Raw genomic sequence first — 27,176 nt, 5'->3', positions numbered from 1 at the left:
AGATGGGTAAAAGGGAGGGGCAGGGGAGGGAGAGAGGGAGAGAGAGAGAGAGAGAGAGAACCAAAGAGAAGGGGGGAGGAGTGGAGATCATCCAAAGACCGTCACATTCTTTTAGAAAGTGGAATTATAGGCGGGATGAAGAGAAGAAAACCAGGAGCTAACTGGGAGGCTGATTTTTCAGGCCTAGAAAGGAATAGGCTTTAAACAAGAATATAAAGGGGGGTTTATCCTTTAAAGTTTTTATTTTTTTCTATTTTGTTTGTTCGTTGTTTTTGGAAATGGCCCCAAAGCTACAAAATATCATTTTTGTGCATTATTAGCAAAATCTCTTTGGCAATACAGATGTCCTTGTTGAGTTGGGGAAAGGGAGAACACAGTGAGAGAGAGGTGGTATGTGAAGTGCAGTTTGGGTGACAGTTTGTCTGCTTCATATTTTTTTCCCCAGGGTTGAATCATTTGCAGGTAAAATATCTTTAGGAGGAAGACATAATAGAGATTATTATTCAAGATTCCTGTTTTTGTCCTGTATGCACAAGAAGGAGGGTCTGTTTGTTAACCCTGACACTCCCCCACAAGCAATACCATACATTGTATGTAATGATTTGTAAAAAATTAATTTAATTATGTTAAAATTCCATATATATTTAAATTATGTATAACAATATATCATAACTTGTGATAAAGTAATGTTTAGAGAAACGACACTGGGGGGGCATTTCTTGTAAAGTTTACAACATGAAACACAATTTTAATTTGGTGTTAGGCATAGGATTGATTCCCTGTTATCCTTTGTGTTTAGGAAAGGGCGGGCATGGATGAATGGCATCCCAGACCTCACCTGCCCAACAGCGCTAACCTCTTCTCACAGTAAATCACTTATTCCATAGCTAAGGAGAGCAGTCAGTTGATTCTTGCTTTGTCTCCTTCCCCTCCCCACTGAGCTCCCTCTGTACAGGTCCTAATGAGTAGTGAAATGGCCCCAGGCCTGCCATGGGAGGGACTTGAGGGTGACATGGCTCAGACCCACACTGGCTAATTAGTGTGGGGCTAATTGACCTTTCCCAGTAATTGTATTACTCAGCCTTTGGCAACCAGAGAGGGGGCCTTTCATTATCTCTGTGTAGCATAATACCTTTGATCATAATAAAAACTAGCTGTAAGACATGTGAAATAATTCAAAGCATAAATCACAAAGTATATGTCTTTTCAAAGTCTCTGTTTTTTTTAAATGAAAGATCAAGTTGAAGGAACAGTTTTTATTCTCATCCAATTAATATAAACTGGCATTTAGTGTTTGTTCACCACTATGGAGGTGAACTAGAGCACAAGAGAAAGAAATCAGTGGGAATAGTTTCTTTTTGGTTATTCTGACTCGCACCAAACGTCCTTAGCTCATGTTGTCTTTAACCACATTATCTCATTGTTAGCAATAACCATACAAAACATTTCTGATCCATTACATTTAAAAATACCTTTAAATAACTTCCTAAATAATTGCCACATTGTCTTTCTTTGACATAGAAAATATACTACAATAAGTCCCCTACCTAAGAACAAGATCTGTTCCGAGAGTGTGTTCATAACTCCAATTTGTTTGTTAAGTCCAACAAAGTTAACCTAGGTTACTCACTAACACAATCGGTTATATAGTACTGTACTGTAATAGGTTTATAATACTTTCACACAAATAATACATAAAAAAACAAACACAAAAAATAAAACATTTTTAATCTAACAGTACAGTACCTTGAAAAGTACAGTAGTACTGTATTAAAAACTCTGGTGAAATAAAAAAACAACTCTGGTGGGTTTACACAAACATCTGTTTGTTAGATGTTCTTTTTCGAAGAAGCAAGTAATGAACATTCTGAATCTTTAACAACCAAAAAAAAAAAAAAAGAAGAAAATAAAAGAAAATTTAAGCTGTGTTTCTTTAAAATTATCTAAGAAAGAGCTCCTTAATGCCAAAATCATTTTTAAAATTAAAATCTGATAACATCATTGACTATTAAATTAGGAAATCTTTTACCTGATAATTCTTGGCTGATCATATTATTGCTTTTCTGGGGGAAAAAGTGTGTGCTATTAAAAATTCAAATGAAAATCCAAGATTTTCAGGCCTTAAAATGTAAAGTTGGGATGCAATAGGAAGTAGGGCAGCCTTCCAACTGTAATTATTTTAACCATGTTTTATGATAAACAAGAGTTTAACAGAGTTGGAGAGAATGAAAATGAATGAATAATATCGAAGAGATTGAAGGCAGCCCAGTCTAATTTAAAGACCATGGAAGTTTGTATAGCAAGTATGGTGATGAATGTAGACTGATCAGTGTGCTTATAAAATAAACTGGTGACTTCCCAGGCAGTCCAGTGGTTAAGACTTCACCTTCCAATGCAAGAGATATGGGTTCGACCCCTGGTCGGAGAGCTAAGGTCTCACATGCCTCGCAGCCAAAAAACCAAAACATAAAACAGAAGCAATATTGTAACAAATTCAATAAAGGTTTTTAAAATGGTCCACATCAAAAAAAAAATCTTTAAAAACAAAATTAAAAAATCAACTCGTTGGAGGTTCTAACATGTATACTTGGATGATGAACTCAGAAGCGTGGGGAGTCCAAAGTGGGATATTTGAAAGATCATTGGGCTGAGAGCCAGAAAACATGGGCCGTGGAGCTGGCTCTTTCATTTCCTAATTATGTGTCATATTTAGGCGACTCACTGAAGCCATCTGACACATTTCCTTACCTCTGCAATGGCTGCAGCAATTGGCATGTGCTTCACAGGATCATGGATTCATTCAACAAACCCAGGTGGAGTGTGTACTATGACCACCGGGTCACTACAGTAGATACTGTAGATACAGCATTAGGAAGATTTAGTATCTTTTCTTGAAGATGGAATTGCCTGGTAACAGAGAAACACATAAATAGGCAGTGCAACCCCATGTGACCAGTGCTGTCTCCTCGGGGTTTGGGATCTGCAGGGGAGCTGACTTAAAAACAGCTGAAGCTGGCACCAACCTTTGGGGGTTGCCAGCCTTGTTGCCAGGCCACCTCTAACTGTTCTTACTTTGCATGGTTTGACTGATGCATCTATAACTGGCACTGATTCTTATTTCATTGTCTTGTCGTCCTGTTTGGTTTTATTTTTTATCAGACCCACACTAACTTTCTTCCGTGGCCTCCAGGTTGCCCTGGTCCCAGTGGCTGTCTTCTCTAGTTTTTAACATATCTGGCTCTTTGAATCATTCCTTTGTACCTGAAGCAGATCCAGTGCAGCTTCCAAACCCCACTCTTCACCATGGCCCCTATAGACTTGTCCTCCTCTGATTGTCCCACCCACTACCTCACTTTCTCTCTGCAGCCACATAGTGGAGCTCAGGAGAGTCAGAGAAGGTTATCGGGAGTCCTTGGCCTGGGTTCCCATCCTGGTTTCATACTTAAGAGCTGGATTACGTTGAGCCTGTTATGAATTTCTCTGTGGCTCACCTTTAACTTCTGTGAAGTGGAATAGAAATGAACAACAGAGACAAGTAATGTTTAAAGAGCTTAGTTTGTGCCAGGCACAGTTCTCCTGGCTTTACATACAACTCACTTCTGGATGGTAAGAGCAGCTCCCTTAGTTCACTATGGGGATATTAAACAACTTACTACATCTGAAGACCTTGTAACACAATCTGGAGAACAGTACAAAACTCAAGCATATTATGTATTTATTTTACTTTTATTATTAATGTAATTGTTATCGGCATAGCACGTGAAAGCATTTTGTTAATATGTGGCATTATTAACTATTTTTGAAACTCATTATTAATCCTTTTAAAGATTATCTGTGTAACCCTTCTTTAAGTGCTTGGACAACATTCCAGTAACTTTTCAATCCTTGTTAATTTTTCTTGTTAGAGTAACATTACTTATTTTTACAATGTTTCAAAAGGTTAAGAATATCTTGAAAAGCATTACCAGGTTTTTCAAATTTTTCGTATTTTCAGTGTTCTAATTATATTACCAGGCTGTCAGATATTTGAATTCTGACTACATGTCCTCAGAAGGGCTCCTTTTTGGAAAAGGAAAACTACATCAATTTCTTGTATATCGTGGAATAATGGCCAGTGGATGAGAGGTGGTCATTGGTTGGCAGAGAACTCCCATAGATGTTTTATTAATCCTGGGGTATCTCCAAGTCAGAGGTCCTGGAGAGAGAGCCCATGGTACTGAGCTCTCAGTCCCTGGTGGGACAACAGCTCTGCTTGATGGCACAAGACCAAGCCCAGCTGGGTGAATGCCCACTTGTTTTGTCCACACTAAACGACTTACGTCACTGCCTTGCTTGTTGAATTAATGACTTGTTATAAGGAAAACACAAATGTACTAAGTGTTTCCTCTTTGCCAAGCAATATTCTGGTTATCGAGGAAACAAAGATAAATACGGCATTGTTTTTGCCCTGAAGAAGCTTAAAACAATGTTGGAAAACTCTGCTGTCTTCCCATGAAAATCTCTACCTCCCAAAGCTGAGGGATCGTTCGTATACCAAGAGAACTAAGTATTATTTTGGGCTTTGGAGTGGTTAGACAACTAAACTTAATCTAATTTATTGCCCATGGGACATGTTATTTAATGTATCTTTGAACTGAACTAGCATGATGGTGCACTTGCACCATCTGGCAAAGGGACTGCTTCCAAAATCGACAACGTTTTCTACAAGTGAGTCAAAGAATTAAGCAGTTAATGGTCTCTGAACCATGGATGGAGTCTCAGGGAAATATGTTCTATAAATATCACTATAAGTACTGAAATCTGTTTGGGGTCTTCCTACTCCCCTTTGCAGCTCTACTCTGAGCATTAAGAAAATCTGGATTTGAAAGGAAAATCTCAGTGTTTTTATTTTTTCCATATTTGTCCAATTTTAGCAGCCTCTGAGAATTTGCTCCGGTTCTTCACGTGTTTTCTGGCATCTGAGCATATAGGGATATTTTTTGTATCACCTTTTAGTTCACAGAAAGCCTGGAAAGTTACCAGAATAACTGTCACATCTGTAGATTCTGCTTATTCCACCTTCGTTATACATTTTCCAAATAACTTGGTGTGAGTGGAGCAGCCAAAAAGGATTCTGAGGTTTTATTCTGAGGTTTTATCTTTATACAAGATAAGGACCCACCCTCTTTAGTTTTCAAAACTTGTAAATGATGATAGTGATACTGACAATTATATATTGAGTTGTGACTGGATTGGGTCTGCCCTCTGTATATTTCCTTACATCTCAGAGCAATCATTAAAGTTGGTAATATTATTGCTAATGACATATGTAGAAACTGAAGCTTATGCAGGGAAAGTAATTTGCCAAAAATCACACAGCTAATAAATTACATCTATTTGACTTTAAATTCCATGTTCTTTCTCTTCAGTCTTCTTGCTCCCCGAGGAACACTTTAGGTATTGTGTCTATGCGTCTATAGCTGTTCATATTTGTTCATTCATTCATTCTTATTTCCTCTCAGTCATTTACCTTTTCAATTCATAGATGAATTTTCTACATCTACTGGGTTCAAAGTGCTGTGTGAGGCATTCTGGTAAATAAAAATAGAAGTGTAACCCAGTCACTGCTCTCAAGGAATTCTAAATTAAGTTGGAGGATCAGACACACACACACACACACACACACACACACACACACACTGTCCAAGCTCTGATCACTGCAGTAGAAGAGCATAGCAGGGAAAGATTACCCGGATTCAGATGAGAGAGAAAGACATTATTTTCATCTGGGAGGGTCACATGAACCACGTAAGTTATGACTGTGGAGAGAGGAATTTTATCTGACTGATTTTTTGAACCTTTTGAAAAGAACACAATATCGATGAAAATCTCAGGATATGTTAGGATGCTAATTCTCAATTGTTTCTCCTTGTTGCAAAGCACATGTCCTCACATGCCCACATTTGAGTGTACTCAGATCTTGATGTTGGTTTGTTTGATATGACTTAGGCTAAAGGCTATGTACAGTCTCTAGAGTGCTGGCCAAACACTGAGGTGATGATAAACGGCGGTAGAACGTCTGTTAGTCCAATTAGAATGGAAAATAGTGTATTGTCAGTGATTACTGCTTAATGAACAACCACAAGATCTCAGTGCCATACATTAATAACCGTCTCTTTCCCATGCATCTTCAGGTCATCTGGGGGTCTGCAGCCCCAGCCTGCATTTAGCTGGAAGACTCTGCTCAAGCTATAGGTGGGGTTGCACTTGATCCTCTCCATGGCTTGGGCTCAGGTCTGCGCCATGTGTGCAGTTCTGGGGCCCAGGCTGAAGAGGTGGAAACTTCCAGGGATTCTTTTTTGATAGCCAGGGCAGTGGTGCAAATATACTCTAAAGCCCTGGTTCAATCACATCTGCAAACATCCTATTAGCCAAAGCTGATCACATGGCTTCACCCAAAATCAAGGGCAGGATGAAGGGAGATGACAGTGAATATTTTTTGAAGAATAATATAATCTACATATATAATGGAGAGGAAAAGACAGTTGGTCTAGAAAGGAGAAGAGTCTAAACACACTTGAAGAAGATTGTAAGATGTTAGACTATATTTAACCAGTAATAGTGAGACACTTTAGAAAGACTATGTAGAACACACCAGAAATTCTTATACAAAAGGTTTGCAGGGAAAGACAAGAGGTAAGGAAGTAATTACAAAGCTCTTGTAATGATGGAGGCCTAAAATGGGGAGGTGACGATTGGGATGTAAAGGACCTGAAGATGTGAAGGGAATTTCTGAGTCAGAATTAGTTACTCTTGACACCTTGCTGGATGTAACAGTAGGGAGGAAGGTTCCAAGGTGGTGAAACCCTCCTTAGAAAACATAGGAGAATGACTGGAGTTTTAGGTGGGAGGGGAAGCCTTGATGCTGGGATAACATGGGGGATGGTGGTGCCTTGACAGAAATAGGAAGTCAGGTAGGGGCGGACTGAGGGGACAGATTGACACAGAGTGACCACTGCTGAGTAGGAGCAGTCCTGGGGAGAGCTGGGAAGCTGCGGCGACAGGCGGCAGGAAGAGAAAGTGTGTCGATGTGACCGAGACCCGAGACACGGGACCAGAAGAGATCAGAGTGGGATTTGGGACCGGAGGGCATGCTGGTGACCTTCCTGAGTGGGCGAGGCTGATACCAAGCAGTGGTGTGTGGGCAGGGAGTGCTGATGAGTGTCAGGCACCATTCTTAAAAGTTTGATAGTGATAACACGGCACTTGGGGGGTTATGATTGTTACCAGTTTATGTGGGTGTTATTTAAACTTCCTAAGATGAGGGAGAATGGCAGTGGGGGGTGTTGTAGAGAGAGGAGGGTCCTCGCTCTGTGGGAGGAGGGACAGACAGATGAACGACTGTGTCTACCCAGTAGATATTCTGAAACAGAGATTTAACTTAAGTTAGTATAGTTTCTGTTCAAGTAAATTATCTGATGTCTAACTTTCTTTTCTTTTTTTTATGCTTTTATTTTATTTTATTTTATTTTTTATTGGAGTATAGTTGCTTTACAATATTGTGTTAGTTTCTACTAATTCTACTAAATTTTAAAGTCTCCTGTTTGTACACATTAATATATAGATACAAAACATTTTTGTAGATGTCCACTGATTTTAATTGTGAGATTGGAAGAAACAGTGAATGATCCGAGATGGCACTGGTACCCTGTCCTCTTGCTTCACTGGCCTGGTGGTGTGATTGCTAGTGATGTCTGAGTATACGTGGAGCCTACTGTAAACAAGTGTATTGTAAATTCTAGAGAAAATTGCCCTGTAGTTGGTAATAACCAACTCTGTGCTTTTTAAAACAGAAATGAGTGCTAGGATTTAAATTTGAAAATTATAAGGACATATGTCCAGGAAGTCAGTTTTAAAAGCATACTGCTGAGACTTCCGGGTAAGATGGCGGAAGAGTAAGACGCGGAGATCACCTTCCTCCCCACGGATACACCAGAAATACAGCTACACGTGGAACAACTCCTACAGAACACCTACTGAACGCTGGCAGAAGATCCCAGACCTCCCAAAAGGCAAGAAACTCCCCACATACCTGGGTAGGGCAAAGCGGAGAGATCCCCACACAGAGGATCGGTGCCGAGCGGCACTCACCAGCCCGAGAGGCTTGTCTGCTCGCCCGCCGGGGCGGGGCGGGGCGGGCGGCGCTGGAAGCTGAGGCTCGGGCTTCGGTCAGAGCGCAGGGAGAGGACAGGGGCTGGCGGCGAGAACTCAGCCTGAAGGGGGCTAATGTGCCACAGCTAGCCGGCAGGGAGTCCGGGAAAACTCTGGAGCTGCCGAAGAGGCAAGAGACTTTTTCTTCCCTCTTGGTTTCCTGGTGCGCGAGGAGAGGGAATTAAGAGCGCTGCTTAAAGGGGCTCCACAGACGGGCGCGAGTCGCGACTGAAAGCGCGGAGCCCAGTGACGGGCGTGGGACGCTGGGGCTGCTGCTGCCGCCGCCAAGAAGCCTGTGTGCGAGCGCAAGTCACTGTCCACCCGCCCTTCCGGCAGCCTGTGCAGCCCGCCACTGCCGGGGTCCCGGGATCCAGGGGCGGCTTCCCTGGGAGAACGCACGGCACGCCTTGGGCTGGTGCAACGTCACGCCGACCTCTGCCGCTGCAGGCTCACCCCGCACTCCGTGCCCCTCCCTCCCGCCCGGCCTGAGTGAGCCAGAGTCCCCGAAGAGGCTGCTCCTTTAACCCTGTCCTGTCTGAGCGAAGAACAGACGCCCTCCGGCGACCTACACGCAGAGGCGGGGCCACATCCAAAGCTGAGACCCAGGAGCTGTGAGAACAAAGAAGAGAAAGGGAAACCTCTCCCAGCAGCCTCAGAAGCAGCGGATTAAAGCTCCACAATCAACTTGATGTACCCTGCGTCTGTGGAATACATGAATGGACAACAAATCATCCCAAATTGAGGAGCCAGGAGTCAGTGCTGTGCCTCTGAGGTGGGAGAGCCAACTTCAGGACACTGGTCCACAAGAGACCTCCCAGCTCCACATAATATCAAACGGCGAAAATCTTCCAGAGATCTCCATCTCAACACCAGCACCCAGCTTCACTCAACGACCAGCAAGCTACAGTGCTGGACACCCTATGCCAAACAACTAGCAAGACAGGAACACAACGCCACCCATTAGCAGAGAGGTGGCCTAAAATCATAAAAACTCCGCAGACACCCCAAAACACACCACCAGACGTGGACCTGCCCACCAGAAAGACAAGATACAGACTCATCCACCAGAACACAGGCACTAGTCCCCTCCACCAGGAAGCCTACACAACCCACTAAACCAACCTTAGCCACTGGGGACAGACACCAAAAACAACGGGAACTGCGAACCTGCAGCCTGCAAAAAGGAGACCCCAAACACAGTAACATAAGCAAAATGAGAAGACAGAAAAACACACAGCAGGAGAAGGAGCAAGATAAAAACCCACCAGACCTAACAAATGAAGAGGTAATAGGCAGTCTACCTGAAAAAGAATTCAGAATAATGATGGTAAAGATGATCCAAGATTCTATTTCCCAGATCCAAAATCTTGGAAATAGAATAGACAAAATGCAAGAAACAGTTAACAAGGACCTAGAAGAACTAAAGATGAATCAAGCATCGATTAAAAACACAATACATGAAATAAAAAATACTCTAGATGGGATCAATAGCAGAATAACTGAGGCAGAAGAACGGATAAGTGAGGTGGCAGATAAAATAGTGGAAATAACTGCTGCAGAGCAAAGTAAAGAAAAAAGAATGAAAAGAACAGAGGACAGTCTCAGAGACCTCTGGGACAACATTAAACGCACCAACATTCGAATTATAGGGGTTCCAGAAGAAGAAGAGAAAAAGAAAGGGACTGAGAAAATATTTGAAGAGATTATAGTTGAAAACTTCCCTAATATGGGAAAGGAAATAGTTAATCAAGTCCAGGAGGCACAGAGAGTCCCATACAGAATAAATCCAAGGAGAAATACGCCAAGACACATATTAATCAAACTGTCAAAAATTAAACACAAAGGAATCATATTAAAAGCAGCAAGGCAAAAACAACAAATAACACACAAGGGAATCCCCATCAGGATACCAGCTGATCTCTCAGCAGAAACTCTACAAGCCAGAAGGGAGTGGCAGGACATAATTAAAGTGATGAAGGAGAAAAACCTGCAACCAAGATTACTCTACCCAGCAAGGATCTCATTCAGATTTGATGGAGAAATTAAAACGTTTACAGACAAGCAAAAGCTGAGAGAGTTCAGCACCACCAAACCAGCTTTACAACAAATGCTAAAGGAACTCCTCTAGGCAAGAAACACAGCAGAAGGAAAAGACCTACAATAAGGAACCCAAAACAATTAAGAAAATGGGAATAGGAACATACATATCGATAATTACCTTAAATGTAAATGGACTAAATGCTCCCACCAAAAGACACAGATTGGCTGAATGGATACAAAAACAAGACCCACATATATGCTGTCTACAAGAGACCCACTTCAGACCTAGAGACACATACAGACTGAAAGTAAAGGGATGGAAAAAGATATTCCATGCAAATGGAAACCAAAAGAAAGCTGGAGTAGAAATTCTCATATCAAACAAAATAGACTTTAAAATAAAGACTACTAGAAGAGACAAAGAAGGACACTACATAATGATCAAGGGATCGATCCAAGAAGAAGATATAACAATTGTAAATATTTATGCACCCAACATAGGAGCACCTCAATACATAAGGCAAATACTAACAGCCATAAAAGGAGAAATCGACAGTAACACAATCATAGTAGGGGACTTTAACAGCCCACTTTCACCAATGGACAGATCATCCAAAATGAAAATAAATAAGGAAACACAAGCTTTAAATGATACATTAAACAAGATGGACTTAATTGATATTTATAGGACATTCCATCCAAAAACAACAGAATACACATTTTTCTCAAGTGCTCATGGAACATTCTCCAGGATAGATCATATCTTGGGTCACAAATCAACCCTTGGTAAATTTAAGAAAATTGAAATTGTATCAAGTATCTTTTCCGAAGACAATGCTATGAGACTAGATATCAATTACAGGAAAAGAGCTGTAAAAAATACAAACACATGGAGGCTAAACAATACCCTACTTAATAACGAAGTGATCACTGAAGAAATCAAAGGGGAAATTAAAAAATACCTAGAAACAAATGACAATGGAGACACGACGACCCAAAACCTATGGAGTGCAGCAAAAGCAGTTCTAAGAGGGAAGTTTATAGCAATACAATCCCACCTTAAGAAAGAGGAAACATCTCGAATAAACAACCTAACCTTGCACCTAAAGCAATCAGAGAAAGAAGAACAAAAACATCCCAAAGTTAGCAGAAGGAAAGAAATCATAAAAATCAGATCAGAAATAAATGAAAAAGAAATGAAGGAAACGATAGCAAAGATTAATAAAACTAAAAGCTGGTTCTTTGAGAAGATAAACAAAATTGATAAACCATTAGCCAGACTCATCAAGAAAAAAAGGGAGAAGACCCACATCAATAGAATTAGAAATGAAAAAGGAGAAGTAACAACTGACACTGCAGAAATACAAAAGATCATGAGAGATTACTACAAGCAACTCTATGCCAATAAAATGGACAACCTGGAAGAAATGGACAAATTCTTAGAAATGCACAACCTGCCAAGACTGAATCAGGAAGAAATAGAAAATATGAACAGACCAATCACAAGCACTGAAATTGAAACTGTGATAAAAAATCTTCCAACAAACAAAAGCCCAGGACCAGATGGCTTCACAGGTGAATTCTATCAAGCATTTAGAGAAGAGCTAACACCTATCCTTCTCAAACTCTTCCAAAATATAGCAGAGGGAGGAGCACTCCCAAACTCATTCTACGAGGCCACCATCACCTTGATACCAAAACCAGAAAAAGATGTCACAAAGAAAGAAAACTACAGGCCAATATCACTGATGAACATAGATGCAAAAATCCTCAACAAAATACTAGCAAACAGAATCCAAGAGCACATTAAAAGGATCATACACCATGAGTAAGTGGGGTTTATTCCAGGAATGCAAGGATTCTTCCATATACACAAATCAATCAACGTGATACACCATATTAACAAATTGAAGGAGAAAAAGCATATGATCATCTCAATAGATGCAGAGAAAGCTTTCGACAAAATTCAACACCCATTTATGATAAAAACCCTGCAGAAAGTAGGCATAGAGGGAACTTTCCTCAACATAATAAAGGCCATATATGACAAACCCACAGCCAGCATCGTCAATGGTGAAAAACTGAAACCATTTCCACTAAGGTCAGGAGCAAGACAAGGTTGCCCACTCTCACCACTCTTATTCAACATAGTTTTGGAAGTTTTAGCCACAGCAATCAGAGAAGAAAAGGAAATAAAAGGAATCCAAATTGGAAAAGAAGAAGTAAAGCTGTCACTGTTTGCAGATGACATGATACTATACATAGAGAATCCTAAAGATGCTACCAGAAAACTACTAGAGCTAATCAATGAATTTGGTAAAGTTGCAGGATACAAAATTAATGCACAGAAATCTCTGGCATTCCTATATACTAATGATGAAAAATCTGAAAGTGAAATCAAGGAAACACTCCCATTTACCATTGCAACAAAAAGAATAAAATATCTAGGAATAAACCTACCCAAGGAGACAAAAGACCTGTATGCAGAAAATTATAAGACACTGATGAAAGAAATTAAAGATGATACAAATAGATGGAGAGATGTACCATGTTCTTGGATTGGAAGAATCAACATTGTGAAAATGACTCTACTGCCCAAAGCAATCTACAGATTCAATGCAATCCCTATCAAACTACCCCTGGCATTTTTCACAGAACTAGAGCAAAAAATTTTGCAGTTTGTATGGAAACACAAAAGACCCCGAATAGCCAAAACAATCTTGAGAACGAAAAATGGAGCTGGAGGAATCAGGCTCCCTGACTTCAGACTATACTACAAAGCTACAGTAATCAAGACAGTATGGTACTGGCACAAAAACAGAAAGATAGATCAATGGAACAGGATAGAAAGCCCAGAGATAAACCCACGGACATATGGTCACCTTATCTTTGATAAAGGAGGCAGGAATGTACAGTGGAGAAAGGACAGTCTCTTCAATAAGTGGTGCTGGGAAAACTGGATAGGGACATGTAAAAGTATGAGATTAGATCACTCCCTAACACCATACACAAAAATAAGCTCAAAATGGCTTAAAGACCTAAATGTAAGGCCAGAAACTATCAAACTCTTAGAGGAAAACATAGGCAGAACACTCTATGACATAAATCACAGCAAGATCCTTTTTGACCCACCTCCTAGAGAAATGGAAATAAAGACAAAAATAAACACATGGGACCTAATGAAACTTAAAAGCTTTTGCACAGCAAAGGAAACCATAAACAAGACCAAAAGACAACCCTCAGAATGGGAGAAAATATTTGTAAATGAAGCAACTGACAAAGGATTAATCTCCAAAATTTATAAGCAGCTCATGCAGCTCAATAACAAAAAAACAAACAACCCAATCCAAAAATGGGCAGAAGACCTAAATAGACATTTCTCCACAGAAGATATACAGACTGCCAACAAACACATGAAAGGATGCTCAACATCTTTACTCATTAGAGAAATGCAAATCAAAACTACAATGAGATATCATCTCACACCAGTCAGAATGGCCATCATCAAAAAATCTAGAAACAATAAATGCTGGAGAGGGTGTGGAAAAAAAGGAACACTCTTGCACTGCTGGTGGGAATGTGAATTGGTACAGCCGCTATGGAGAACGGTATGGAGGTTCCTTAAAAAACTACAAATAGAACTACCATATGACCCAGCAATCCCACTACTGGGCATATACCCTGAGAAAACCATAATTCAAAAAGAGACATGTACCAAAATGTTCATAGCAGCCCTATTTACAATAGCCCGGAGATGGAAACAACCTAAGTGTCCATCATCAGATGAATGGGTAAAGAAGATGTGGCACATATATACAATGGAATATTACTCAGCCATAAAAAGAAATGAAATTGAGCTATTTGTAATGAGGTGGATGGACCTAGAGTCTGTCATACAGAGTGAAGTAAGTCAGAAAGAGAAAGACAAATACTCTATGCTGACACATATATATGGAATTTAAGAAAAAAAAAATGTCATGAAGAACATAGGGGTAAGACAGGAATACAGACACAGACCTACTAGAGAATGGACTTGAGGATATGGGGAGGGGGAAGGGTAAGCTGTGACAAAGTGAAAGAGTGGCATGGACATATATACACTACCAAACGTAAGGTAGATAGCTAGTGGGAAGCAGCCGCATAGCACAGGGAGATCAGCTCGGTGCTTTGTGACCGCCTGGAGGGGTGGGATAGGGAGGGTGGGAGGAAGACGCAAAAGGGAGGGGATATGGGAACATATGTATATGTATAACTGATTAAATTTGTTATAAAGCAAAAAATAAAAAAAATAAAAAATAAAAAAATTAAATTAAAAAAAATAAATAATTAAAAAAATTAAAAAAAAATAAAATAGAATAAAAGCATACTGCTTTTCAGTATGGTTATGTGTGCAGTGTGATACATGTTTCTTTCCCGCTAGATTTCATGTCCCTTTGAATATTACTTCAGTTTTTGTCTGTTGTCCTGTTCCATTTATCCCCACATTTTAGTTTCTGGCCCCAGTTCAACATTAACACACACATGTGTAGGTGTTGGCCCCTGCTACAGGGTGAGTGTGCCTATCCTGATCAATCAATCACACGTGTCACTTTTATTTAAGTTCCATGATTGCATGCAGACATTGGACATAAACCAATGACTTTACACACTCTAGAACTGATGACAAATTCAGCTTCTCCTGGTGTTTTAATGTCTGCCCTTTCTTGTTGTGTTTTTGTCTCACTCTCCCACAGAGCTGTGACCTGGATCAGCAGAGCATCATTCACATTGTGCTGAGACCCCAGAGAAAAGTCCCAGAAAGGAACACAGCTGGAGGGGACAGCCCACAGAACACTGCACGGGGCTCTGAGAGGGAGCCTGAGAGCCTAACTCGTGTGGACCTCAGCAGCTCCGTCCTCCCAGCTGACTCAGTGGGTCTGGCTATTATTCTGAAGGATGACAACGAGAATGGTGGCCCACCAGCTGAAAGGCCAGGTAATTGACTGACTATGGCTAGTAAAGCATTTTGTGTGGTAAAATCTCCATGAAGAATGGCCTCACTCTGTGTGTATTTAGTTCATGACAAGTTCTAAATCACCAGAAGGAGACATGACTAGAAGGAGCGTATGTGGATGTAAACTTTGAGGTGACACATTTAATAAGTACAACGAAACACAGCTATCATATTAAGAACGAACATAAAGGATGGGGAAGGTGTCAGGACCATAGTGATAGTATCTTGGGTTTACTTTTGGAGGAACTAGGGGTGGTGGGGACATGTGATACATTGTGCTAGGCTCAGAATATATGATTAAGGTACCTATATGTCCCTCTCAACTTTCGCCTTTGTTTTCTTCTATTTCTTATTTTCTTAAAATACATTTTGGTTGATTATGTTTCTGATGTAGAGAAATTTTAGAAAAGGAAAAAGAGAATTTCAGAGGTAATTTTAGTCATTCGCAGGTTCTAAGAACAAATGACAATGTCAATAATATCCTTTGTGTGAAAGAATTCTTCCTTCTTTATGCTACAGCCCATTTCAAAAGTTTGTTTTGGCATGAATGACAATCCCTTTGTTATTCTGACAATATTAGTATGTTTCCCTTAGTCTCTTATTCTCCAGTCTAAATAGTCAAAGGTACAACAGGATTATTTTTGACTGTGTGTGACAGAAAACACAAAATAATAACAATGACTTGGCAAGGTAGAAGTTTATTTCTCTCCCACGTGCAATAGGTGAAGACGTAAGCAGCCCTGGGCTGGTATGGCTTTCACAGTGTCAGAGACTTCTGGAACAAGCAAGAGAGAGGCTTCTTGCTAAAATTACTAAATAAAATTTAATTAATATTTTTAAAATCATAGGTGAGATTGAAAAAAAAAAGAAAAAGGAAATTTTCCAGGGATAAGTGAAGAAGTAGAAACAACACAGCTGTCTTTAAATAAAGGAATGAATAAACCAGGAATTTAAGTGCATGGTGCTCTGGTGGCCCTGAGGTGGTTGTGGAAGGAATGAAGACTTCATATCCTTTACAGGGACTGGGCACCTAGGAGACTGAAAACATAACTGAGAAATGGGGGAAATGAGATAAACCTAAACCTCCCAATACATGTTGAGAGGTTTGTTGTCCACAAGGAGGAATTAATATAAATATCAGACCCAGGCTTTGGCATATCTGATGTCTCAAGCAGAATGTACATAAAAGCATTCCAGAGAACACTTGGGGGTCATGGCCTCCAGAGATGAACAAGCCCTACTGAAGGGGTCCTCATTATACCCATTATAAGTCAAACAAAGGGATATTCTACCCTGAGTGGAGGAGAGCATACACCATAAACTAGAAGATTGGTTTCCCCCAAAACATGAGAAAATAAAATGACAATTTGAAACAGAATACAAAACAAAAATGTTCTATGTTAATTAGGACATAAAATAAAAAATTGAAATCAAAACAGAAAACAGACATAATAGAAAAAGATAGCTATTGAATAGAGCATAAATTTAACTATTAGAATGAAACAAAATCCTCAACAGATTGGTTAAAAGAGCAATTTGTCAATGCCAAAGAGACAATTAATGAATTGGAAGATATATATGAGGGAATCACCCATAATGTGACACAGGTTAAAATGTAAAAACGTGGTTTTAGAGACTAGGAGTTTGGAATTAGATGACCTAACTTATATCTGAGAGGAAATCTTTAGAGCAGGAGTCCCCAACCCATGGGCCATGGACCGGTACCAGTCATGGCCTGTTAGGAGCCCGGGCCGCACAGCAGGAGGTGAGCAGTGGGCAAGCGAGTGAAGCTTCATCTGCTGCTCCCCATCGCTCCCCGTTGCTTGCGTTACCGCCTGAACCACCCCCCACTCCCTGTCCGTGGAAAATTGTCTTCCATGAAACTGGTCCCTGGTGCCAAAAAGGTTGGGGGCTGTTGCTTTAGAGCAAAATTAAATCCTTATGTGTATTATCTGAACATTAATAATAATATAAGCAGAATAATTATCATTTATAGGTATTCACATATTTTAATGTTTCCTAATGTTTGTGATTCTACTATCTTGTCACTGGTATTTATCTGAAGATTTAAAAAGTAGAATCTTATTATTTTATTATAAAATTGCCTTCAGTCTTCTTGAGAGTTTTATTTTATGATTATAAATTTGGAATTATTGGCACCTTCCATTGTTTCTCTTGCTAGATCATAATACTTCTACTGAAGAAAATATTCTCTTTCTACAGTGATTGAGATACTGGTACACTCTCAGAAAATTCTGCTAAACGTCTAATATTCTACTTAGATTTTAAGTGAAATATGTAATTGTTTCAACCCAAACAATAGATTAAAGAAACTCTCATAAATTTACATAGTACAGTAGCACTGTAGCAAGAGCTTGCAGGCTACTGTATGCTTTGTTATTGGACTGTTTAACCTTAACTTTCCATATAGACCTCATGTAGTCTGACCTCTAATCACCCTGTTTCTCATTTACCCACTGACCAGTGGTGACCTGTTAGCTGCATGTATTTTGCTGGCTGGGGACTGGGCTTGGCAACACTTGCTGGCATGCCAGGTGGCCAGCATCCTATTGTACTTCTCCTTCCATCACCCCAGATCAGGAGTGAGCTCTCCTATTACCTTTCCTGTGCTGAAAGGGTGGTGTAAGTTATGTTGCATCTGGAAAGAATCAGGCAAAAAAATATGAGTTATTCCAGGTCAACTTTAAGACTTTATTCTGCATTGAACTGAAACTCTGAACTGCAAGGAGTCATCCCTTAATCTTCTGAAGTGGAAAGAATCATCTCCTTTTCAGAACTTGCATACCTTTTATTATTTTCTATTTTGTACTCTAGTTCTTTCTATATATACTTTATCTCTTTGAGGACAGGATATTTGTTCAATTTACTGTAGTTTCCCACAAAATCTCTAAGAAAAAATGGTGATCAATGTTTCCTAAATTATGTAAAACTGTAAATGTAATAAGCCATTCATCAGAATTTTCTGTGTGTTTAACTTTTAGAACTAATGACTTGTTCAACGTTATACAGAGAAAAATGAAACTTCACCTCTTAAAATATTTTGTTAATTTTACTGCTTGAATGAATGGAATACCTTGAATGAGATTATTTGAAATGACTGTGGGCAAATGACGTGCTTATACAATTATTTTTTTAAATAAAAATGATAGTTTAGAGTTCCTAGAGCAGTGACTCACAAACTCTAGTGGGAATGTTTGTTCAATGCTTATTCCAGGGCCAGAAAGTCTGATTCCATTAGCTGAGGACAGAGATTCAGAAATCATGGTGCTGAGCACACTCCAAGAAATGCTGCCCTATAGCAAATGTTTTCCCACCTTTCAACTGTGAGACCTACCTAGAGTCTTCAACCAAGTGGTAGGAAGGTTGGGAAAGACAGGTGGACAAACCAAGTCAATCCATAGTAGCAAGAGCAGGCTCATAATTACCAGTTTTATATACAAAGCGTCTACAGTGCATTTCATTTGGGGAAAAAAAAAGAAAAAAGGTCCCTGGTTGAAAAATGTTTGAAAACTTCTGCCTGTAAGAAAGAAATTTAAGAGAAATAAACCTAATTTTCTGCGTGTTTCCAGGGTGCTTGAATTAGACAAGGAAGAATTTAGGTGCTCACCAAACGTGAGAGGGCTCTAAAAGGTGGAGAGCTGGGCTGTAGCCACAAAAGTAGATGCAACAAATAAGAACTGCAACTTGAGAGCATGTCCTTCAGGTATTTATAGGTGCAAAAGATAATTGGTCAATGTAAGAGGCATTGTCATGATCTACATTAATAGTCAGTTTATACTATTTGTATTTAGAAGCTAGGACATGTTAGATTATGATTTTTAAGAGGAAGTCAAAGAACTGAAATGAGTCACTTAAGAATTCCTTAAAGCAGTGGTTCTCAAGGTTCAGTACTCATTGGTGTCACCTGAGGGCTGGGTCCAGCTCAGTCTTCCTGGAGTGGTGACTGAGAATCTGCATTTCTAACAAGTTCCCAGGTCTTGCTGAAAGTATGGTTCCAGGAGCCATGCTTTGAATAACACTGTCCTACACAGTAAGAATTTGTATTGTTTTAAAATATTGTTATTGTATATTATTTTATAAACATTTGAATAAGAGCATCGAGTAAGCTATTCCTGGACTCCAAGGAACCCATGCATGAACTAAGTTCACATATTATGTTTGTGTTTCCTTAAAGAAACACAATTCATCCCCTCCTGATGATCAGATGAAAGAAGCTATTGGATCTAGGAAGAAATAGGAATATTCTCCAATATTTGTCATGCAGTTAGCTAACTACTTAAATAATTAGAGAATCCCTACTCTTTGCCAGGCACAATTCTAGGTGCTGGGATGTAGCAGGAAATAGTAACAGCAAAATTACCAACCCAACTGGATCTCATTCTAGTTGGGAAGAAGATAATAAACAAGCAAACAAAAAGCCGAATAGCTAGTAAGTATATGTTCTCTGGTGAAAAAATTAGCATAGTAAAGGGAATACAGAGTGTTGGAAAGGGTGCTCTTTTGTATAAGGTGGTCAGAGGCCTCTCTCATGCCGTGACAATTGAGGAGAGCATTTCAGGGAGCATCCATTCAGGAATCTCAGGTAGAGGGGACAGCAAAAGTATGGACTCAAGGCAGGACCATGCTTGGAAAGCAAGGAGGACAGCGTGGCTGGGGCAGAGGAAGTGAAACAGTAGGAGACAGGAAGTCTCCTACTTCAGGAAGTCAGGAAGTCAGAAAGGAAGACAGTAATACATGATCACTGTTGAAAGTGAAGACAATCTAATAAGAAAGTTTTACTCCTGTCAACTAATGTTGAAGCTGAAATTCTGAGGATGACATGCTGCAGGACTGAAAGGAATGGGAATTAATATTCCTCTCCTTCTTCCTCTCCCTCTCCTTCAACAGAATCCACACCAACCTCCTCATAACCCTTCTCCAGGGCAGCCATGTCCTCACAGGCCTCAGAAAACTGTAGGCTGTGCTGTGTAGGGTTTGTAGGCCCTAGATTTTACCCTGGTGAGAAGGGAGCCACTGGAGGAGTTTTGAGAGATGGAGTGACATGATGTGACTTAGGGAATGTTCACCTTGGCTGCTTGTGAATAAACTTCAGGATGCCAAGGTAGAAGCAACAAGATAAGTGTTTCAAATCATCAAAATACCGTAACACCCATGACATCAGGAACTGGTGGTAATGATAGTCAACATCTGTGAATGCTTATCCTGAACCTGGCACTGTCCTAAGCCCTGCTTCCATGAAATGTCTTGTTTAATTCTTCAGAAACCCCATCAAGTAGAATAGATTAATGTCCTCCTAATAGATGGAAAGTAGTATCAGATCATTTGAGGAACGAATCCAAAGGAAGACTCGATTAAGGACTGTCTTACTCCAGACCTTGTGTTCAACATATCCGCTAGTCTGTATTCATTTAAATTTACATATCAGAAGGAATGAATGAGTTTTTGCTTTTCTTCTAGATATTTTGGTTATAAAGGTTGAAGAATCATGTTAATTGTTAATTTTAGCCAAGTAGTCAAATTTTAAAACTCAACTTTTATATCACAAGGCGTACTATTTTTTCATAATTTTTGGGTCTTTAAAAAGAAAACTTTCATTAATTTTATCCAGTTCTTTCTAAGTCTCATTGCCCCAGTTTACTAACAAAGCATTTCATTAGTTTTGAAGAACATTTTCCTTTACAATAATTATACATCTTTTTACTAAATGAAAGAGACTACTTTCGATGAAGCATTACATGCTGGAATGAATTTTTGTTTGTTTGTTTTGGCTGCCCTATGCCACATGTGGGATCTTAGTTCCTGACCAGGGATCAAACCCATGCCCCCTGCAGTGGAAGCTTGGAGTTTAACCACTGGACCACCAAGGAAGTCCCTGGAATGAATTAGTGAAATAGAACTTGAAAACATAAAATAGAAAAAAATTAAAAATAAACAAATGTTAAAAAAAATTAAGAATAAGTTACCTCTGCCACTCCTTGTCAACATTATACTGAAAGTCTTAGCTAATGCAATAAATCAATAAAAGGAAACAAAAGGTATACAGATTGGGAAAAATCATAAAACTGACTTTGTTCATAGGTGATGTGATTGTCAATGCAGAAAATCTAAAGGATTTGACCAAAAAAAGCTTTTGGATCTAATAAGTGATTATGTCAAGATTGCAGGATACAAGGTTAATATAAAAGAGTCAGGTGCTATCCTGTATACCAACAATGAAAAAATGTAATTAGAAATTAAAAACACAGTACCATTTACATTAGCACCCCCTAAAATGAAATACTTAGATATAAACCTAACAAAATATGTACAGGATCTGTATGAGGAAAATCACACAACTTTGCTGAAAGAAATCAAAGAACTAAGTAAATGGAGTGACATTCCATGTTCATGGATAAGAAGACTCAACATTGTCAAGACGTCACCTTCCCAACTTGACATACACAGTTACAGTCAAAATCTTAGCAAGTTATTCTGTGGATATCAGCAAACTTATTCTGAAGTTTAAATGGAGAGGCAAATGACCCAGTATAGCCAACACAGTATTGAAGGAGAAGAAAAAAGTCAGAAGCTTGATGCTCTCTGAAGTTAGGCGTTTCTATAAAGCTACAACAATTAACAGAGTGTAGTAGTGGTGAAAGAATACACAAATAGTTCTACAGAACAGAGAGCCCAGAAATAGACCCACATAAACATGGTCAGCTGATCTTTGACAAGGAGAAAAGGCAATATGATGGAGAACAAATAGTCTTTTCAACAAATGTGCTGGAAGAACTGGACATCCACATGCAAAAAAAAAACAAAAACAAAAAAAAAACTACACAAAGATTTTACACTTGTCACACACAAAAAATGACTCAAAATGGATCAGAGACCTAAAGGCAAAACATGAAACTAAAACACCTGGAAGATAACACAGGAGAAAATTTAGATGATCTTGAATGTGGTAATGACTTTTTAGATACAACAACAAAGGCATGATCCATGAAATAAATAAATGATAAGCTGGACTTCATTAAACTTAAAATTGTCTGCTCTGTGAAAGACAATGGCAAGAGAATGAAAAGCCACAGATGGGGAGAAAATATTTGCAAAAAAGACATATTTAATAAAGGACTGTTATTCAAAATATACAAAATCTCTTAAAACTCAACAATAATAAAATGAACAACCTGTAAAAAATTGGCAAAAGGCCTGAGTAGACACCTCACCAAAGAAGATATACAGATGGCAAATAACCATATGAAAAGATGCTCAATATCATGTCATTAGGGAATTGCAAATTAAAAAAACAATGAGATACCATTACACACCTGTTAGAATGACTAAAATCCAAAACACTGACAACACAAAACACTGGCTGGAATCTGGAGCAACATCAACTCATTCCTGCTGGTGAGAATGTAAAATGGTACAACCACATTGGAAGACGGTTTGACAGTTTCTCACTAAACTAAACACACCATACAATCCAGTGATTGTGCTCCTTGATGTTTACTCCAATGAGATGAAAACATATGTCCACACAATAACCTGCACCCGGATGTTTATAGCAGCTTTATTCATAATTGCCAAAATTTGGTAGCAATCAAGATGTTCTTAAATAGGTAAATAAACTGTGATCTATCCAGACAATATTACTTAGTGCTAAAAAGAAATAAGCTATCAAGCCATGAAAAGACATGGAAGGACCTTAAATGCATATTACTAAGTGAAATCAAGTTGAGAAGCCTAATACTGTATGATTCCAACTATATGATGTTCTGGAAAAGAGAAAACTTTGGAGACAGTAAAAACATCAGAAGTTGCGGGGGGGTTGTGTGGGAAGGGATGAATAGTCAGAGTACAGAGGATTTTTAGGACAGAGCAACAATTCTGTATGATAAAATGGTAGATACCATGTCATTATAAAATCCATAGAATATAAAATACTAAGAGTGAACCCTAAAGCAAATGGTGGACTTTGAGTCATAATGATGTGTCAATGTAGGTTAATTAGTTGTAACAAGTGCACTACTCTGGTGGGGTATGTCGATAGTGGGGCAAGCTGGCGTGTGCTGGGGAAGGGGGTATATGGAAATTCTCTGTACTTTTTGATCAGTTTTGCTGTGAACCTAAAATTGCTCTAAGAGATAAAGTCTATTAAAAATAAATTGCTTTTAAGACTTGAGCGCTGGATACATACTGTAGATACATCATGATTACTAGAGAGTATGTTCTTATCAGCATTTTTTTTTTTTTTTTTTTTTTGCGGTACGTGGGCCTCTCACTGCTGTGGCCTCTCCCGTTGCGGAGCACAGGCTCCGGACGCGCAGACCCAGTGGCCATGGCTCACGGGCCCAGCCGCTCCGCGGCATGTGGGATCTTCCCGGACCGGGGCACGAACCCGCGTCCCCTGCATCGGCAGGCGGACTCCCAACCACTGCGCCACCAGGGAAGCCCTTTTATCAGCAGTTTTTTTGCCAGTGGTTGAATGTATTACAAGATGAAAGTTATTCTGGGATTATGAATGAGTTAGCACCTGCCAAGTACAAATCAGTCATGGAAGCCTCCTAATGGAATAAAGTGATAAACTTCAGACTTAATTCTCATTTTATCCAAAAATCAAATCTCAAGTACTTGAAAATGTGTATTATACATACTAATGACTTTCAGCCAGAGGGTGTGAATTTCTTGGTGCATCGGACAGCTTTAAACCTTCCCTGAAGCAACAAAATCTTGGCAGAGTCATACTAGAGCCACTTAAAGTTGCTATCGCATCAAATTATTAAAAATACATTATGATTCTGCAAGTACTTGGTTTTTTCTCCAACCGAGAAAATTTTACTATAATATACTCTTTCAATATTATAAGTGAAAACACAGAAAATGATGTTTCAGTGTAGTGGGAATTCTGCCAACCTGACATACTTTTGGGTGGGTTTTTTAGGTAAGGAAAATAGTCCCATATTCCTTTCCAAGAAGTATGAGCACCATTCCAAAAGCAGAATGAGTTCCTCTTTCCTCTTTATTGTACTTTATATATACAGCTGGCCCTCCGTAACCCCGGGTTCCACATCCATGGATTCAACCAACTAGGGATGAAAAATATTTCGAAATTAAAAATTCCAGAAAGTTCCAAAAAGCAAAACTTGAATATGCCAATCACCTGGCAACTATTTACATTTACATTGTATTTACAACTATTTACATAGCATTTACATTGTATTAGTTATTATAAGTAATTTGGATATGACTTAAAGTACAGAGAGGATAAGTGTAGGTTATATGCAAATATTACACCATTTTATATAAGGGACTTGGGCATCCACGGGTTTTGGTGTCTGAGGGGGTTCCTGGAACAAATGCCTCATGGATACCGAGGGATGACTTAGTTCAGTGTAAATAATTACTTGTCACATTTTTGCTTTCCACTTTGAAGGTAACGCTTGTCAGATTCAAGGAAGTCTCATATACTTCGTACCTTCATTGCCTGGAACATGGATGGTACTGGATATATTGTCATACTGCCAAGAAGTTTTATTCAGCATATAAGATGACTCTTACAGCTCTTCAATTCTTGCTCATCGCATATGGCAGGGGAAAATGGTGAATAACTGCATGTGGGTGGCATGGTGTGATGTGCCATGGGGTATCCAGAGTGCAAGTAACAGTTCTAAGCCTGAGGAAGTCAAAACGCGTTAAGGGGGAGGTTAGAGATCATCAAGCACTCCACACACAACAGTGTAGGTGTCAACCAAATAGTTCCCTCATTTGCTGTTTTCAGCCATCCTCTGAGTACTTCTTTTATTATTACCATCATCATCATCATCATTACTGTCGCAAAGAACACATAACATGAAATTTACCATCTTAACCATTTCTAAGCGTACAGTTCAGTGGTGTTAAGGATATTCACATTGTTGTGCAACCAGTCTCAAAACAGGTCCACTTTGCAAAACTGAAACTGTACCCATTAAACAACAACTCCCTGTTTCCCCATCCCTGCAGCCCCTGGCAACCACCATTCTACTTTCTATCTCCATGAATTTGACTACTCCAGATACCTTATATAAGTGGAATCAGACTCTGTTTGTCTTTTTGTGACTGGCTTATTTCACTTAGCATGATGATCGACCTGTTTTTAGCATGTGTCAGAACTGCAAAGAACTTCTTATGTGTAATAAACTGGCCACAGGAGATCCAAGGGTTAATGAGAAGAGCAAGATCCTCAAGTAGCTCACATCTTAGAATATGTATGTATATAAATTTAAATGAAGTGGGTTCTGAAAAAGAGGTAAATCAAAGTAATATGGGGACGTTGAGGAGGGAGAGGCTAAGACAGGCATCCTGGGTGGGCTTTGAAAGACAAGAAGAATTTGTCAGTGGCGGGGGGCTTTGGAGGATGGGGGAAGAGGTTAGTTACACTCAGAGAGGGGGATGAGCTTGTGTAGTTTTCAGACAGTGACGGCCATAGCTGGGTTCTATTATGGCTTCAGAGGATTGATGGTATCAGAAAGGTGTCTGGGGCTGGGGGGTGGCGGAGGGGTGATTCCTGTTGTGGAGAGCTCTGAGTGCCAACACTTTCAGTGACCAAAGACGGACTTGATAACTTTCAGTCACATCTCTTTCTCTGCTGGTGTTTAAGAAAGCGTTCCACACATGATGAATTTTTTTTTTTTTAATACATAAGAGATATGCAGTCAAGTAAAGCTGGAAGGAGTGCCAGTGTGTCCTTTTCTGGGTGTCAGAAAATACAGAGAGGAAACTCCAGCTGCTGCATGGGTGAGACGTTGACCTCAGCGAGGACTCCATGCCGGCTGGGTGGGGTGAGCTCACTGCCCAAAACGGGGAAGACAGACTGAGGCCCGCCTTCCTTCTCTGCACCTCCTTCATGCCTGTTTCGGCACACGTGACTCTGCTGGACGTGCTCTTGGTCGTTGTTGTCTCTTTTAGGACCTAAGCAATTAAAAATGAGCTGTAGGGGAGAGTGGTGGGAAATGAAAGTGTTACAGTTTTTAAGGTTCAGTGTGGTACTGACTTGCTAGGGGCCTCGGGATGTTTCAGTTTTTCTGAAGTCCCCTCTGCAGAGCAATAGTGTGATAAAAAGGGGAGAGGAGAAGTTGCCCCTAGACTAAATGAGGTCTGACCTGACCGTGTGCTCCTTTCGTGCAAGGCCTCTAGGGCTGTGCGGTGCACGCCTCTCCCTCTCCTGGGGGCCTCCAGTGCTCCGTAAGGTAGAGCCTTTACATTTTTTGCTCTTGGAGCCTAGAGGACTTTCGGAGGATGTTGGACAAGTGCTAAGATGGTAAGATTTGCACTTGACAAGAGAGTGGGAGCTGAGGCAGGATATTTTCAGCCGGTGAAGTCTGTCTTGGGACTCGTTGGAGCATTCTAATTATTGCAGAGTGTGCCAGAAATGCAGGCAGGCAGCTGGATTCCATTTTTTTTTTAAATGTGGTTAGAAGGAAAAGAAAGAAAAAAATTACAAATTAAGTGGTAAACATTGACTGATTATAATAAACTCTTTTAAAACTTCCTAAAGTTTGTGAAACATTTATTGAAGGTATTGTTTTGTATGACCTGAAGCTTCCAAAATTTTACACCTAATTCAGTAATGTTTGTTCCACCTATGGGAATTAGTAAAATGTCCTTTTAATAAAAGAAATTGAAACTCTCTCATGACAAGTTAACAAACTATCAGGACATTCTTTTTTTAATTCACTTTTTAGGTGATACCATAGAATCAAGCCCAAACTCCTACACCTCCTAAATCTATTGAACTATAATTAATTTTCCTAATGATATTCCTAAACCTCTGTAAGATCTTGAAAGTTCTTCCTCAATCCCCAAAGATTAAATTTACTCCCTTTGGTGTTAGAGGTGTGATATTACGCTCTGATTCTGTGAAAGTTAGTGCTCTATCTTCTCTGTGCATGAGAATTAAACTAACCAG

General features: G+C 39.6%; 1 protein-coding gene across 6 annotated transcripts in view; it reads left to right on the top strand.

Annotated features, from left to right (window-relative positions):
* PRKN (parkin RBR E3 ubiquitin protein ligase) overlaps positions 1 to 27,176 on the top strand; it is a 1,303,276-nt gene that overhangs the window by 409,524 nt on the left and 866,576 nt on the right. For all 6 annotated transcript variants that reach the window (XM_081250470.1, XM_081250471.1, XM_081250469.1 and 3 more), the window contains exon 3: positions 14,964 to 15,204. In XM_081250470.1, the coding sequence (XP_081106596.1) occupies positions 14,964 to 15,204 (241 nt within the window). The remainder of the gene's footprint in view (positions 1 to 14,963; positions 15,205 to 27,176) is intronic.

The sequence above is a fragment of the Mesoplodon bidens genome (genome assembly GCF_964165515.1).
Source record: "Mesoplodon bidens genome assembly, chromosome: 12".
In the NCBI taxonomy this organism is placed as follows: domain Eukaryota; kingdom Metazoa; phylum Chordata; class Mammalia; order Artiodactyla; family Ziphiidae; genus Mesoplodon; species Mesoplodon bidens.
Note: the sequence above shows the minus strand (reverse complement) of the source record. Positions and strands in the feature narration are given on the sequence as shown.